General features: G+C 31.7%; 1 protein-coding gene across 2 annotated transcripts in view; it reads right to left on the bottom strand.

Moving 5' to 3' along the window:
• LOC132715829 (vacuolar protein sorting-associated protein 41 homolog) overlaps positions 1-15,473 on the bottom strand; it is a 33,121-nt gene that overhangs the window by 13,178 nt on the left and 4,470 nt on the right. The window contains exons 9-17 of one of the 2 annotated variants that reach the window (XM_060698909.1): positions 15,142-15,208; positions 13,984-14,090; positions 13,347-13,479; positions 11,916-11,933; positions 4,657-4,772; positions 3,544-3,600; positions 2,782-2,925; positions 1,565-1,657; positions 565-692 (exon numbers count right to left, since the gene is read on the bottom strand). In XM_060698909.1, coding sequence (XP_060554892.1) covers positions 565-692; positions 1,565-1,657; positions 2,782-2,925; positions 3,544-3,600; positions 4,657-4,772; positions 11,916-11,933; positions 13,347-13,479; positions 13,984-14,090; positions 15,142-15,208 — 863 coding nt within the window. The remainder of the gene's footprint in view (positions 1-564; positions 693-1,564; positions 1,658-2,781; positions 2,926-3,543; positions 3,601-4,656; positions 4,773-11,915; positions 11,934-13,346; positions 13,480-13,983; positions 14,091-15,141; positions 15,209-15,473) is intronic. The other variant, XM_060698910.1, reaches the window with a different exon arrangement.

Below are 15,473 nucleotides of genomic sequence, written 5' to 3'. Positions count from 1 at the left end.
GTGACTAAATATTAATCATTAATCAGTTCAAAATAAAGATTTTAATCTCTTTAATATTCTTTATACTTTCTGGCACATCACTAAAAATGTCTATTTTAAGAATATCCACTTTTTGTACATCTTATTGTGAGACTTTATTTACATATTTATCCTGAAGAACATTCATTGTAGTAGCAAAACTGGTTTTAATAAAAGGTTTTCCGAAAACAAATCTATGATGATGTGTTGTTCTTTCCTTAATTCAGGTTAAGTTAATATTTCATTGCAACATATTTCTGGTTAAGTTAATATTTCATTGCAACATATTTTTGGTTAAGTTAATATTTCATTGCAACATATTAAAATTGATGTGAAATATTACTGTTAATTTTTTACAAGCTTGTATTTCTAGGAGGGATGTACAAATAAAATCATCTAGTTTCATTGTATAAATGTGTGACGTAATTTTAATTTTGTGACATTTCCTTCTCCAGAAAAGATCAAATGAAAATTTGAGGGAGAACAGATTTAAACACCAAGGCATTACAACCACAATGGGAAGAATGAGAGAGCACTGTATATTACAATTCAGCTAGAGCGTGTAAGAGATCTCTGTTGTTTCTATCCCTATCTAATTTATCTATCACCACTTTGATAACAGCCTGGATGTTGTACAGTGTATGCGGCCACTCTTTTACCAACTGCAGAAACACCTGAAATATATGTAAAATTTGATGTTGTTTTTTCACTTCTTTTAAAAAGTCATATGCATGCATTACATTTTTCATGCATTTAAAAACTCTTATGCATGCATTAAATTTGGAAATTTTTAATACTGAGTTTAAGTTATTGTCAAGGTTACAGCTATGTTTCTTCATATGATGATAGTACTAAATGTAGTTTGTTACAGGTAGTGAACTAAAATATGATAAAATAAGTGGCAAGAATTTGCTTCACAATTGATGTGTTTGGTTTATTTTGATAATTTGACATTGATCTGTAAATAAATAACACAGTTAACGGCCAATTTTAGCAACTTTCAATAACTTAACCTTAAAAGTCAAGGTCATTTAAAGGTCATATTTAAGTTAATTTTCATTATGTTAGCTTACTCACAAGTGTTGTTTAGCCCAAGTTCAAATAAAATACTTAATAACAAAATTACAACAAAGTTACAATCAATTTTAGCAAAACTGAATAATATAATCTTAATGTAAAGGTACAATAAACATGAAAATTATGCTTCATCTTGAAGGTCTTCCATTATAACAAAGTAACATCAAAGTTATAGCCAATGGTACCAAAAATGAGAAAAAAATGACCTGGAATGTCAAAGTCATTAATAAATGAAGGTGAAGTTTAGTTCTTGTCAATTTGAAGGTCTTGTCCAAAGAGTTGCTGTGTCCGAGTATGAAGGCAATCCATTGGGGAAAAAATTATGACCAACATTATTTTTTTAATAGCAACAGCATTGACAGCAACAGCAACAATATGACTTAAGCTTTAGCTCATTAATTTTGTTCATTGATAGCAGAAATTTATACAGTATTTTTCAATCATTTGAAGAAAAGAACTGATCAATTACCTTACAGTTAGTTTGTAGAAAATCATTCAGAACCATCTCATATATTGCAGGACTCAGCATCGGATCTTCTTGAGGTAAGAATGGGGCTAAACACTACAATTTATCAGAGAAAAAAAACATGTTCGTAATAGATTTATAATTATTAGTATGGCATTCAATCTGACAGTACCTGATATCAGGTTAATGATATACTATGCTCATCTTTGGGTAAAATACTTTTACTGCAGAAATTTATTGAAGTTATATATAAATGAATGTATAAACTATGTTTGGGAAGTTGCATTCCCTATTTCTTGTCAAATTGATTTGTAACAATCTTATAAAAACTGCCAGTTTTTAAATGACACTGTATAATCATCCTGTGATTACCTGTAGTGTGTAGAGTTAAAACACTACATATCATCTCTGTGTGTACTCAAAAGATGTTTGTTAGACTGAATAGCAATTATCAGACTTTTCAAATATCAAATTTGAGCATAACATATCTTTAAACATGCCAAATGCAAATATACAAGGCAAATATGAAAATACCCTAGAACCCCCTCATCTCCAAGAGAATAATGATATTCATTTATGAATAAAATCTAATGAAAATATTGATTATTGAACAAATAAGACATACATTTGTATTCATAATGATTCAAATTTAAACTAATCTAATCTCTGTTAATCTGATGAATGAAAAATAAAAGATAAACAGTGTGTGATATAAGTTATATTTAACTGATTAGAAAAAAATATTGCTGTCCAGTTAGCTCAATAGGTCGGACAGTGAATCAGGTGACTCAAGTTTGATTCCTGGACGGTGCAGATCACTTTCATTTTGATTGATTATGAAATCCTTTATACGGTCATGTGCATTGTACCATTGCTCTGGCATGTACAGAAGTAATCAGTTCCTTGTGAAAGTGAAGGCAACTAGTACTGGTACACTACTTGACAGCCTGCCCTGCAATAAAACAGAGGTTGAACTGTGCTCTGGTAAATTCAATGTGGCTTACTGTCCTGTCTGGAGTGAAAACTACCAACCACCACTACCTATTCTAATGTTTTGTAAAAAATGATACATTTATAACTTAACTTAGTTCAATTGATAATTCATTTTCCTTTTCATATTAAGTAACAATAATAGATGTACAGTGGGTGATAAAATCCATATCTCACTGATACAAGAATTAACAGTATCTCACTGGTTATACAACCTGATATATTCATACCTTAAGCTGGCCCATTTTAGCAAACTTGTATGCCTCTGCTTCCCACAGTTCTTTGTTCCTACCAAATATCTTCACACAAAGTTTGGCAGCATCTTCAAACCTATTCTGTTCTATAAGGTAATTCAAGAACTGTCTCCCTATGTCCTAAAACAGCAATAGAATACATAATATCAACAATGTCAAGGAATATTAAGCAGATATGCACTTTTTAGCTGCTGATAATGATGTGATATGCACTGATAAAAATTAACCTTGAACAAGACTATAGCCGAGTTCAATATAAATTTTTCACTACCTATCACATCATATTTATCTGCTATTGAAAGTCCATATCTGTTTTATTATACTATTAATAAATAGCTTTTATATGGGTTATAAAATCTGCTTCTGAATACAACACAAATCAAAATTTCTTCAGCTTGTTTACTTGTTCTATAATTGGGCCCAAAATGGTAACATTCCTAAACAAGCATGAAGCGCCAAAACATACTGTTTTGACTTATATAGTTTATTTTTTCCATTTTGATATAAAAATCAATTTAACTTTAAGTAATCTGTTCAAAATTCAAAGTTGAAAAATCCATTAAGGAATTCAGGAGGTGAATGGTGAAGTATTCGAGAAGAATAACTGTAAGGTTAAACTGATACTTGAAATAACTTGTGAGTGACTGCCCTGTCATTAAAAATGGCCAAGTTCTGTTAGATTTGCTCTGTTTAATTTATGACAGGACTACTATAAATGAATAAATGTATAACTCTTACCTGGAATGTATGTCTCTTTAATTCTTTACTATTTAAAGTTGCAGCATTCATAGCTTCCTAAAATGATAATATTACAGACCATTATCTTAAACATTATTTATCTGTTTTTGTCTTGCATAATTTTGCAGAAAATAAGCAGGACTGCAGTTCATAAATAATCTTAAGTGTATCCTAAGTCCTAGGACATAAACCAATATTAGGACTAATTTAAGACCATTTCAATCAAAGACTGTAGACTATCCTGAGAAAAGTAAAGAAATACAATGACAAACCCTTTTATTCCCAATGAGTTATTGCTCATCTGTGTTGCTATTCAAAAATAAAAAGAGTCCTAGAAATAAAAGTCATAAGTTAGGACATTTTCTTTGGAACCCAAAATTGTCTCAGTTTTGGTCTTAAGAATGACCTTAGGACTTTCTATGAAACTAAGCCCAGGCATCCAAATCACAAATATAATGCAGTTATAGACCATAGATCCAATGAAAACTGACATCAACAGGGATAAAGAATTCCTCTCATCCACTCTTATTTAATAGCAGAATTTGCACAGGGCCAATTTAACAAGAGTTTTCAGGGGGACAGCATGCTCCACTTATTACATACTGAATGCAGTACGGTACAGAAAGACAAAACTATGATAAACATATTTCTGTATCTATATGATGTTAGTAATGGTAACAAACTAATGCTTTAGAAGTATATATCTCAAAAAAGGAAGAAGTTAGAGTAACAAAAAGCCAGGATACTTGGAATAAATCCTTTAAGAAATAAAGAAGTTATAGTAAAAAGTATATTACTGCATAAACAGTTTATAAAAATAATCCAAGAAACTTGAAATAAATCCCTAAAGAAATAAAGAAATTAAAGCAAAAAAATAGCTTTACTGCATAAACAGTTGAACAAGAAAGCTAGACACAAACAAAGCAGAAAGACAGCTGTCCATACTTCATACTCCATATGTCAATTTAAAAAAGTAGCCTGCAGATAAAATTAAGCAGTTACTTGTCAAGCAGAATGAGTGCTCTGAAGATAATTTTCCACCGATGTCATTCTCAATTATAATGTATGGAATATCAAAATGTTACAAAAGAAAAGAAGAAAATAAAAATATACCTCAAAATCTTCATGTCTAATGAGCCATGTGATATGATCGTCCATATCTCTAGGTCTAGCAACAACAACATCCTTCGGACTTATAATATAGAATAAATTGTCCTCCTTTACATTCTCTGCAATATAAACAAACAATAGTATGGTTCTTCTCGAAAAAAACCCACAAAATACTTGGAGAAAACTACATGTAGTCATAACTACTAGAACTCTATAGAAAAAGTTAGAAAACTAGCGTAAGTTAGAAAACTAGCGTACACGTAAAAAATTAACAAGTTGTAGTGACCAGTTATTTGAAATTTCATCATGAATATCCTTTATCTTCATCACCATTTTTATTATCATCAATATTAACCCTTAATCTGCTAGAACTTGAATGTAAAAACTTTGCTGCCAACATATATTATTATGTAACAAGGCCAGCATGTACCTTCATGCAGTCTGACCAGGCTCTATACTGCTGGTAGCCTAATTTTTGTTCTTTGATAATGTAATCCCTAAAACATCAAATGAACTGTTCTTAAAATTAAATTTAAAGCAGAACAAATCCCTTGCACAAATTCAGCAGGTTAAGGTTTAATATTAATATCCTCCATTAATGTAAATCAATATGGATTACATTAACCCTCTCACTGCCATAGGGACGGCTTAAGCCGTCCCTGTTATTTTCGGCGTATTTGCCATATGGACGGCTTTAGCCGTCCATATAATAATAATAGTAATAATAATAAATATATAATAATAATAATAAAAATAATAATAGATATAAAGAAAATTATACCATTGACAATAATTATTATTATACTAACAGATTTGGAAACATATGTAATTATTTTAATACTAATAACAAATAATAATAATTATATTAATTAATAATATAGTAATTTCTAAGAAAATCTTCTGGCAAATAGGTGAACAATAAAACAATAAACCTCTGGCAGCGAAAGGGTTAACTGGCATTTAATTTATCTAAAGGCCCATTATGACTCAGAAATGCTATCATTGTTATTTCTCAAAAAAATGTTTATTTTTGGAATCTTTAACATACTCATTAATTTGCTATATACATTAACTATCTATTGTATCTTTAAATCTGTTGGCAATTGGTAAATTATAGTAAATAAGTAATTTGTATGGAAGTAAAAATACTACTTTGTTTACATTTTGCTACCTTTATGTCAAATTACTGAAATTTCAGCGCTACTTTCTAAGTATTTAAACATGCAACATGCTCTAAATTCAGTATTGAAACGTTATTAAACCCACTGACATTTCTAAAAAAATGGATTTTTGAGGCATAATGTGCCTTCAACATTATTTCAAAAAATAAATGAGCCGTGTCATGACAAAACCAACATAGTGGGTTTGCGACCAGCATGGATCCAGACCAGCCTGCGCATCCGCGCAGTCTGATCAGGATCCACGCTGTTCGCTATCAGTTTCTCTACTTGTAATAGGGTATTTAAGCGAACAGCATGGATCCTGATCAGACTGCGCGGATGTGCAGGCTGGTCTTGATCCATGCTGGTCGCAAACGCACTATGTTGGTCTTGTCATGACAGGGCTCAAATGTTATTATAACAAAATTAATACACATATATCAGAAGTTGTTGAGAGAAGGTATAGCTTGATACAGTTAATTCTGGTTAATATGAAAACAGTGTAAATAAGTTATAAATATACTCAAAGGTTGTACAAGTTTATGCATTTGACACTTATTAAATCAATGATTTGAATAACTAATTGATAGGGAAATAATGTAAACACATTATATAAGGGTTGTATAACTTGATACATGTAATACTGGTTGATAGGGAAATTGGTTATATTATGGTTGTATATTTAATACTGGTAACAAGGGAAATAATGTAAACTAGTTATATCATGGTTGTATAACTTGATTCATATTTAATACTGGTTGATAGGGATATAATGTAAACAAGTTATATACAGGTTGTATGCATTTACACAGGTAACAAAAAAAACTAGAACTATCACTAAATGTGATTAATACCCCCCGCAAGACTGCTTCGGACATTTACTAGTAACAGAAAACCTTTTAGAAGAATTGAAGTAGAGTTACGGTTGTGGGCAATTAAAGATAGTTGTGGTCCTTGTACCTTGCATTTCCTTCCTCTGTGATTTACCATTGATGAACTTTTATTGAATAACTCTGCAAAAGTCCAGATAGAGTTACAGTACTTGAGCACTACACTTCCTCTCATTGCACTTGACCATTCTATGAAGTTGTATTGAATTCTAAACATTAGTTTTTAAGTTATCCACCGGACAACGAAAGGGAACAAAGGACAATAACTCTGACAAATACTGAAGATGGAGTTATGGTTATTGTATACTGAACTTCCTCTCGCTGTGCTTGACCATTGTATGAAGTTGTATTGAATTCCAACTACTAATTTTCAAGTTATGCACTTGACAAGAAAAGGTAACAAAGGGCAATATCTATGTAATTAGTCCAAATAGAGTAATCGTTTTTGTGCATTGCACATCATCTCACTGCGCTTGACCATTGTATGAAGTTTCACTGAATTGCAACAATTAGTTTTCAAGTAATGCAATGGACAAAAAAAGTAACGAATGGCAATAACTATGTAATTAGTCCAAATAGAGTTATGGTTCTTAAGCACTGCACTTTATTTCACTGTGCTTGACCATTGTATGAAGTTGCACTGAATCCCAACCATTAATAAAGTTATGCACTGGGCAATAAAAAGTAACAAAGGGCAATAAATCTAAATTGAGTAAAGAGTTATGGTTCCTGTGCACTTCGCTTCCTCTTAATATACTTGACCATTGTATGAACTTGTATTGAATTCCAACCAGTAGATTTCATGCTCTGTGACAAGAAAAAGTAACAAAGGGTAATCTCTATAATTATGTTATGGTTCTATGGTATGAAGCTGTTTTGAATTCCAACCAGTACTTTTCAAACTATGCTCCGGACAAGGAAAAGTATCAAAGGGCAATAACACTGTAATTAGTCAATATGGAGTTATGGTTCTTGTGCACTGCACTAGCTCTAAATGTGCTTTGCCATTGTATGATGTTGTTTTGAATTCCAACAAGCCGTTTTCAAGTATTGCTCTCGACAAGTAAAAAGCAATGGAAAAGTAACAAAGGGCAATAAGTCTATAATCACTCGGGATAGTTATGGTTCTTGTGCACTGCACTTCCTCTTATTGTGCTTGACCATTGTATGAAGTTGTTTTAAATTCCAACCAGTATTTTTCAAGTTATGCTCCAGACAAAGAAAAGTATCAAAGGGCAATTACTCTGTAAATAGTCAAAATGGAGTTATGGTTCTTTTCCACTTCACTTCCTCTCAATGTGCTTGACCATTGTATGAAGTTGTATTGCATTTAAACCATTAGTCTTCAAGTTATGCTCTGGACAAGAAAAAACTATGGACAAACAAAGGGCAATAACTCTGTAATTACTTAAGATAGAGTTATGGTTCTTGTACACTGCACTTCCTCTAATTGTGCTTGACCATTGTCTGAAGTTGTTTTGAATTCCAACCGGTAGTTTTCATATTATGCCTCGGACAAGGAAAAGTAACAAAGGGCAATAATTCTGTAAATAGTCAAGATAGAGTTATGGTTCCTGTGCACTGCACTTCCTCTCAATGTGCTTGATTATTGTATGAAGTTGTATTGAATTCCAACTATTAGTTTTCAAGTTTTGCTCTGGACAAGGAAAATGCAACAGACTGCTAGATTGTCTGACCGACCAACAGACTGACCGACCATTGGGTGACCCCTATATACCCCCGCAAACTTCATTTTGGGGGTATAATAAATAAACAAGTTATATTATGGATGTATATCAAAAGAGGATTTTCAACTAGTGGAGAACCCATAATAAGTGCCTTGGTGCATCTTTACTACTATTACTTAAGCATTTTGATTTAAAGTCCCATACATAAACAATAGACAAGTTTCAAAGCAGGGTGGAGTTTCTTTATACATGTTTAATATAGTGTAGTATATGTTAAATTATCTTTGTAAGGCTGCACTTTTGTAGTAGTGATTTTTGCAAGATAATTTTGATGTTGCAAATTCATGAACTGATTTTTTATCTTAGTCATAAAAAGTCATCTAGCAGTATTACTAGTCCGTCATAAATATTTTTTTAACGTCTTATATGGCTGTGCTTTTATATTCTCTTTATAGTTACTTACAATCAAAACAGTGCCAAAACATGTTTTTTACCAATTAAGATGCATTTAATTCACACTCATAAGTCTGTATTAATAAAAAACAAAATTGAATAAAATATGCCACAACTTAAAGCTATATATTTAATAGTAATGTAGTAACTCTAAAATTCCCAATTTTGATTGTTAAAAACATTTATTTTTTCCCAATTCCAACAGGTTCGCACTCCCAAAATGTAGAGAAAAAAGCTCTGATTGCTATGAGCAGTTATTTGCTAAGGCACTGCAGTTATATTTGCATACAAATGTTATATCATTAGTTATACATGTTGCTGACAGGATATATGAGAAAATATAGCCTGAATGAGATAAATATGTCTCAAGGCTATAGCCAATGGTTATAATAATATCAGCAAGGCTATATTCTGCCGTCTGCGCTCAAAGAAGCAAGGGAAAAAGGCACACGTAAATATGGTATTTGAATTAAGAAATATGCCAAGAAACAAAACAAATTAACAGGTAGTTAACCATCTATGATGTAGAAATGCATTATTATTTGTGTGTGCTTTGTTTCTTCACTGTATATGCGGTCATAGTATACATAATGTTTAAGCCAATCAGAATTGGAGGAATTCATTTGCATTATCATAGCAGGTTATATAAGTTGTCAAAAGTCTTTTATAGCTAATGATTTAATCATATGGAGAATCACATGATCTTTTTATTACAAAATGACTGCTGAAGACCTTCATTTTATAGAAAACAGAAACTAAATGTATTTTAAGCCTTGAACATTTTCAATTTATCCAATGTAGCACTATTTAATGACAGCATTCAGTGTACAAATAATGATTTTTACGATCTTTTTGGAAACATTTTTATAAATAAATAATAATTACCACATTTCTATAGCGCCCTTCTCAAAAAATAAAATGTTCAAAGGCGCTTTACAATGGAATTATATACATTTACAATGACTTTATAAACAAAAAAAAAAAGTAATAAAAATAATAACACACATTTATGTATACATTTAAAAAGTATAAAATATACCATGATTAATCTAAAACTCTAAAAACTCAGTCGATCAAATAAAAAAATGTATATGAAGAATAATCTAAGACTTGAAAATAAAATAAAGAGAAACGTTAAAACTATTAAAATTAATAAAAAAAAAACACAAATCAAGATAAGACAACTGAAATCTAAATCCAATTTGATGAAAACAGTAATTAGTAATGGAAATGTGATTCAAAAATAGACTATTATATTTCAAATGTGTACCCAGATATCTCATAACAAAAGACAGCACGCCAATTCATAGTGATGACAAATACAGCACAGTTAGTTACTATAAATTTTCTGGAAAAAATGTGTTTTTTTAAAGATTTCTTAAAAACATCTACTGTTTTTGAGTCTCTGATACTGTCTGGGAGAGCATTCCACAGTTTAGGTGCCACCGAAGAGAAACTGCGTTCACCATATCTTACAGTCCTACTTTTGGCAACAACAAGTTGCTTTGAAGAGTTCTTTGATCTTAAGTTTCTTGTTGGTTGATATAGCGCCAGTAAATGTTTAAGGTAAATTGGTGACTGGTCATGTAGGGCTTTATAAGTTTGCATAAGGATTTTAAAATCTACTCGATGAACTACAGGAATCCAGTGTAGTTTCTTCAATACTGGAGTGATATGTTCAAATCTGGATGTTCCTGTGATGATGCGGGCAGCAGTGTTTTGAAGATGTTGTAGTTTATTCAATGTCGTTTTAGGTACACCATATAAAAGTGCATTACAATAATCCATGCGTGAGGTGACTAAAGAATTCACTAAAGATTTTGTTGCATCAGTATTTAGGTATTTCCTTATATGACCAATCTGGCGTAGTTGTCCATAACAAGATCTACAAACTGAGTTAATGTGCTTTTCCAGGGTCATGTTGTTGTCCAATACAGCACCAAGATTTCTTACACTACTTGATGGTTTTATGTTTTCATCTCCGATAGTCACAGTTATGGTCTCAACATGCTGTTGGTTTCTCTGAGATGTAAATATAATTACTTCTGTCTTGTCAGCATTGATTTTTAACATATTATTGTTCATCCATGTTACTATTTCCGCAAGACAGCTTTGAACTCGATCTAAAGAGTCATTCTTAGAGACTGGACATGTTGGTTTAAAGGAGAGGTACAGTTGTCCATCGTCTGCATAATAATGGTATTCCAATCCATGTTTCTTACATATTGCACCAACAGGTTTAGTGTACATAGTAAAGAATTTTGGTCCCAGAACGGATCCTTGAGGCACACTGTAGCTCAATTTGACAGGGTTTGACAGTTCACCATTTATTGTGACAGTCTGGTGTCGATCACTTAGATATGAACGTATCCATTCTAACGGTTTTCCAGAAATGCCAAAGTTGGTGTTAAGGCGCTGTAGAAGTGTAATGTGGTCGATTGTATCGAATGCAGCTGATAAGTCCAGCATAACTAACATGGTAACATCGTTGTTGTCTAGTGAAATCAATATATCATTTTGAACTTTTATTAGTGCTGTTTCAGTTGAATGGAATTTTCTATAGGCAGATTGATGGGGATCGTGAAGCTCGTTTGCTGTTAAATACCCTATCCAGATTTAGTAAATTTTATTCAGTAAACTATTTTGGGTTGCATGGTAAACTATTTTGGGTTGCATGGTAAACTCTTTTGGGCCGCATGGTAAACTTTTTTGGGCCGCATGGTAAACTTTTTTGGGTCACATGATTGATCATTTAGGGCTGTCTTATGATTAACTATAAGTGCGTAACATGATTTTATTCTAGAAGCTTGCAAGATTGAAAAAAAAAATGTTCACATCACATGATTATTTATTTAGGGTGGTCACATAATTGACTATAACAGAATCGCAGGAATGAATATTTAGGGACACATGATAAAATATTTAGGGTAACATGTATAATTATTTAGGGCAGTCAAATAAATAATTGACTAAAAGGGAGACACATGATTGAATATTTAGGGTCAAATGATTCTCCAAGATAAATGAAGCTGTGTGATAGTGTTGATGGTAAATAAGAAATAATACACTACCATTCATACACATATTTCCTGCAGTCAAAATAAACTTGACACTTTACAATTACACAATTACCTACCAGTCAGAACATTTCAAAGATATGAGCATTAAAAATTCAACTTCATATAAACTTAAGAGACAATGACCCACATCTGTTTACTTAACATCCACATGATATATGATATAAAGTGGAATTGTAATTGTTTAACAAAATTTGTTTTCTTTTACAACTTTCAAGCAAAACACGAAATCCTGACAAATACAAAATTGATTTCAATTCTTGGGCACTTAAAACAGAAAAATATGAAAAACAAAATAAAAAATAATATCTGAATTTCATTGAAATCAATATTTTGGCGATTCTTAGCTAGATCTGAGTCAAAACCTCTTGAATGGTTTTCATTTTTGGGTCATTTTGCACAATTGAAAATAAAATAACTATTCTAGAAAAACAGATTGAGTGAATGATCTGAAATTCTGCACAAAAGTTATTGGTCCAGACATACATTTACAAAAGGGCTTATTGTAATTTACAAAAATGTGCTTATTGATGTGATACCTTTCATATTATTACATCATGGACTCTACACAAAGTATATTCAAACTTAACACACCTTTTAAATGGTGACTACAATTTTTAAAACTTTTTTTTTTAATTATAATTGACCCAAAAGTTAAGATGTTTTGTTTTTTTTATATAATTTTAGCACTGGCAGCCATTTTGTTCAGCAAACTGGAACCATTTCGGCAAAGAATCATTCCTGTAATATAGTTTCATCAAAATCTATCTGATAGTTAAGGAGATGTGGTTTAAAGCTTTTTCTTTTCAGCTTTGGCAGCCACCTTGTTCAGCAGACCGGAAAAAGTTAAGCAATTATTATTAAGCAATTTAAGTAAAGGACTGCGGCCCAATGATCATTTCTGTAAAGTTTCAGTAAAATTTAACGGGCGGTTAAGGACAAGATGTCTTTAAATTTGTTTCCCCTATTTTTTCCTGTCATCTTGTTCAACAGGTCAGAACCATTTGAGCAATGTTTTGTTTTTCAAAGGATCATTAAATTTTCTGTATAGTTTCCTCACTATTGGTGTAGGGATTTAGGAGGAGCTGTCCTTTAAGTAAAAATGTTGTTTTGTTTATATGGAAATATTTTTTGGAGACAGGTGTACCATTTCGTGTAGGTCTGGACTAATAACTTGAATGCAAAATTTCAAATCATTCCCTCACTTTCCCAGAGTTATCATTTTCATTTTATAAAGATACTCAAAATCAGGCAAAAAATCGTGCAAAAAAAAAAAATGATTTCAATTTAATTTTGACAGAGTATATTAATTTGCAGACTATTTCCATTTTAAGGGTATCACTAAATGTATGCAAGAATTTGAAATTTTATTTTCATTTCAATATTCATTTGCATTCCAAATAAAAAAATATAAAATATATTTACCTAGATGATAATCGTTACACCTGTAATGTTGATAACCTCTGATTGACAGGGCATCATTTGACACCTCTTCAAAGTATTCCATAAAAGCATCCACTATCCGTAGATTTGGACGATTTGACAGACTCTTGTTTCCCTATTATCATAAAAATCAGTTTTCACCTTAATCATCTGTTTTCATATTTTGCCTTGATGCATATTTGAAAACTAACCTCTAAATGGGCTGAATATATATTATCACTAAAGCTAAATATCATACAAGCTAGGAACTATCTACATCATTACAATATCAATGTAAGAAGACCAGAAACATTGCTTATGTGTTAAGTATATAACTAACTGTTGCTGTGGTTTGCCCGCATAACTTAATAAGGAGAGCATTGGATCAGTAATCTAAGTTTGCTGTTTTGATCCTTGGGTAAAAAGTAATATCTGCATGACAGCTGATCTCAGGCATTGAGTCTAATGATCCTTTGTTTGTCACTGCTGATTTTAGAAATCATGTAGGATTAGTAGTCGGTCATTTGCAGAGAAATTGGCAATTACTGGTAGGAATGCCGGTTAGGTGGATCGGCTGCCAAGATACAATGTATTAAAAAAAGTTAAAATCAGTGCAAAGTCAGAAAACAAACAAACAAACCTCCTGTTGTTGTGCTGGTGGCGGTTTATCATAAGTAAGGAGAACCACATGATATTCAAGGGAGGCAATTCCACATATCATAAAATCCCGAGTGTTAAACATGGCCACTGGAAATCAATAGTAGAATATTTACAAGTAACATAAACTTAACATCACCATAGCAACATTTTACAAAACATAGATCGATCATTTCTTTAAAAATTATGAGCTCTTCTTTTGAAATCATCGTTATGAGTTGGAAGTATAATATAACTACAGCAGAGAAGCGCTCTGGACAACAAGCAACTTTTTGCAACACACTGTCATTTTTTCCCCAAAGTAAGACTCTACAATAAATTTAACCTCTGTTGAGCAACACCTCTCTGCAACAACCAAAATCTTTCTCTCCCAAAATGTGTTGAAGTATCTCAGAGGTAATGATATAAATTGGTGCAGATAAAGAATTCAACTTACATGTACAATTTAACTGCTTATAAAACATAATTATATAAGGTACAGAAAACATCCAACTCATCAAATATAGAACCCCTTATATCTTAATCCTTTCCCTCTTACATCTGTATATTGGACACCTGTTTTGACTTTGGAACTGTCCATTGTTATATTTATGATGTACAATATGAAAAAAGAGCAGCCAACAATATAGAGATTGTGTCTAAGGTTAAACAACTTTTTTTCTGAGCCTAAACTCAGATCTCAGGTAATAGACTGGTCAGAAACTAGCAATGTACACTGACCAATGAAGATCCTCAGATTTGAGAAAGAGCTCAGAAAAAATGACTATTATATCAAAGACTGGTCTGACAGAAAGGAAGTGCTGAATGACAAGCTAAAAATCAGTTAAAATCAGTTATTGTGTTTTAAAATCATATCATAAAACTATCCTGACATCTTGAATTAATAATATTGCTATTTATTTTTTAATCAATTGACTACAACTTTTGAAAAGCAGCTTTGCCTGTTCAAAATGAAGCTTTCTGAGACAAAATTGCTTTGTAAAATTCTTATTACCTATTAAAACGCTCAAGACAATTTTGAGCACTGTGATCATTGAAATTTTATTTAACCAATAACACCGTGCTTTGAATTAAAAATTTTTTTAAGAGACTGGAATTCATATCAGGTATGTGGACCAGGAAATGTTAACATGGTACTCACCGATTTCTACATATCTAGGAGGTAAATCTCTTACATCATGTGTAACTCTATCCTTCACCAAACATACCTGTAAACAATTGAGCAGTTTTCCAAAGTTTGTCTGCCAATAAAATCGCTCTATTTTGTTTAAATTTTGCCAGGATATTTACCATACAGTGCTGTAACTCAACTGTATGTATTAAATTTAAAATTTATATGTTTAATGAGCGGATTTAATTGGCTCCACCTTTTTACATAATACACTTGATTTGAATTGGCGGGGCTAACTGTAGGTTGGATATAGGCTATATACAGAGTTTTAAGAAACTAATTTTCTGGCTTCACTTTGTTAG

Source organism: Ruditapes philippinarum, unplaced genomic scaffold (assembly GCF_026571515.1).
Source record: "Ruditapes philippinarum isolate M1 unplaced genomic scaffold, ASM2657151v2 ctg661_1_1_1_1, whole genome shotgun sequence".
Lineage (NCBI taxonomy): Eukaryota > Metazoa > Mollusca > Bivalvia > Venerida > Veneridae > Ruditapes > Ruditapes philippinarum.
Note: the sequence above shows the minus strand (reverse complement) of the source record. Positions and strands in the feature narration are given on the sequence as shown.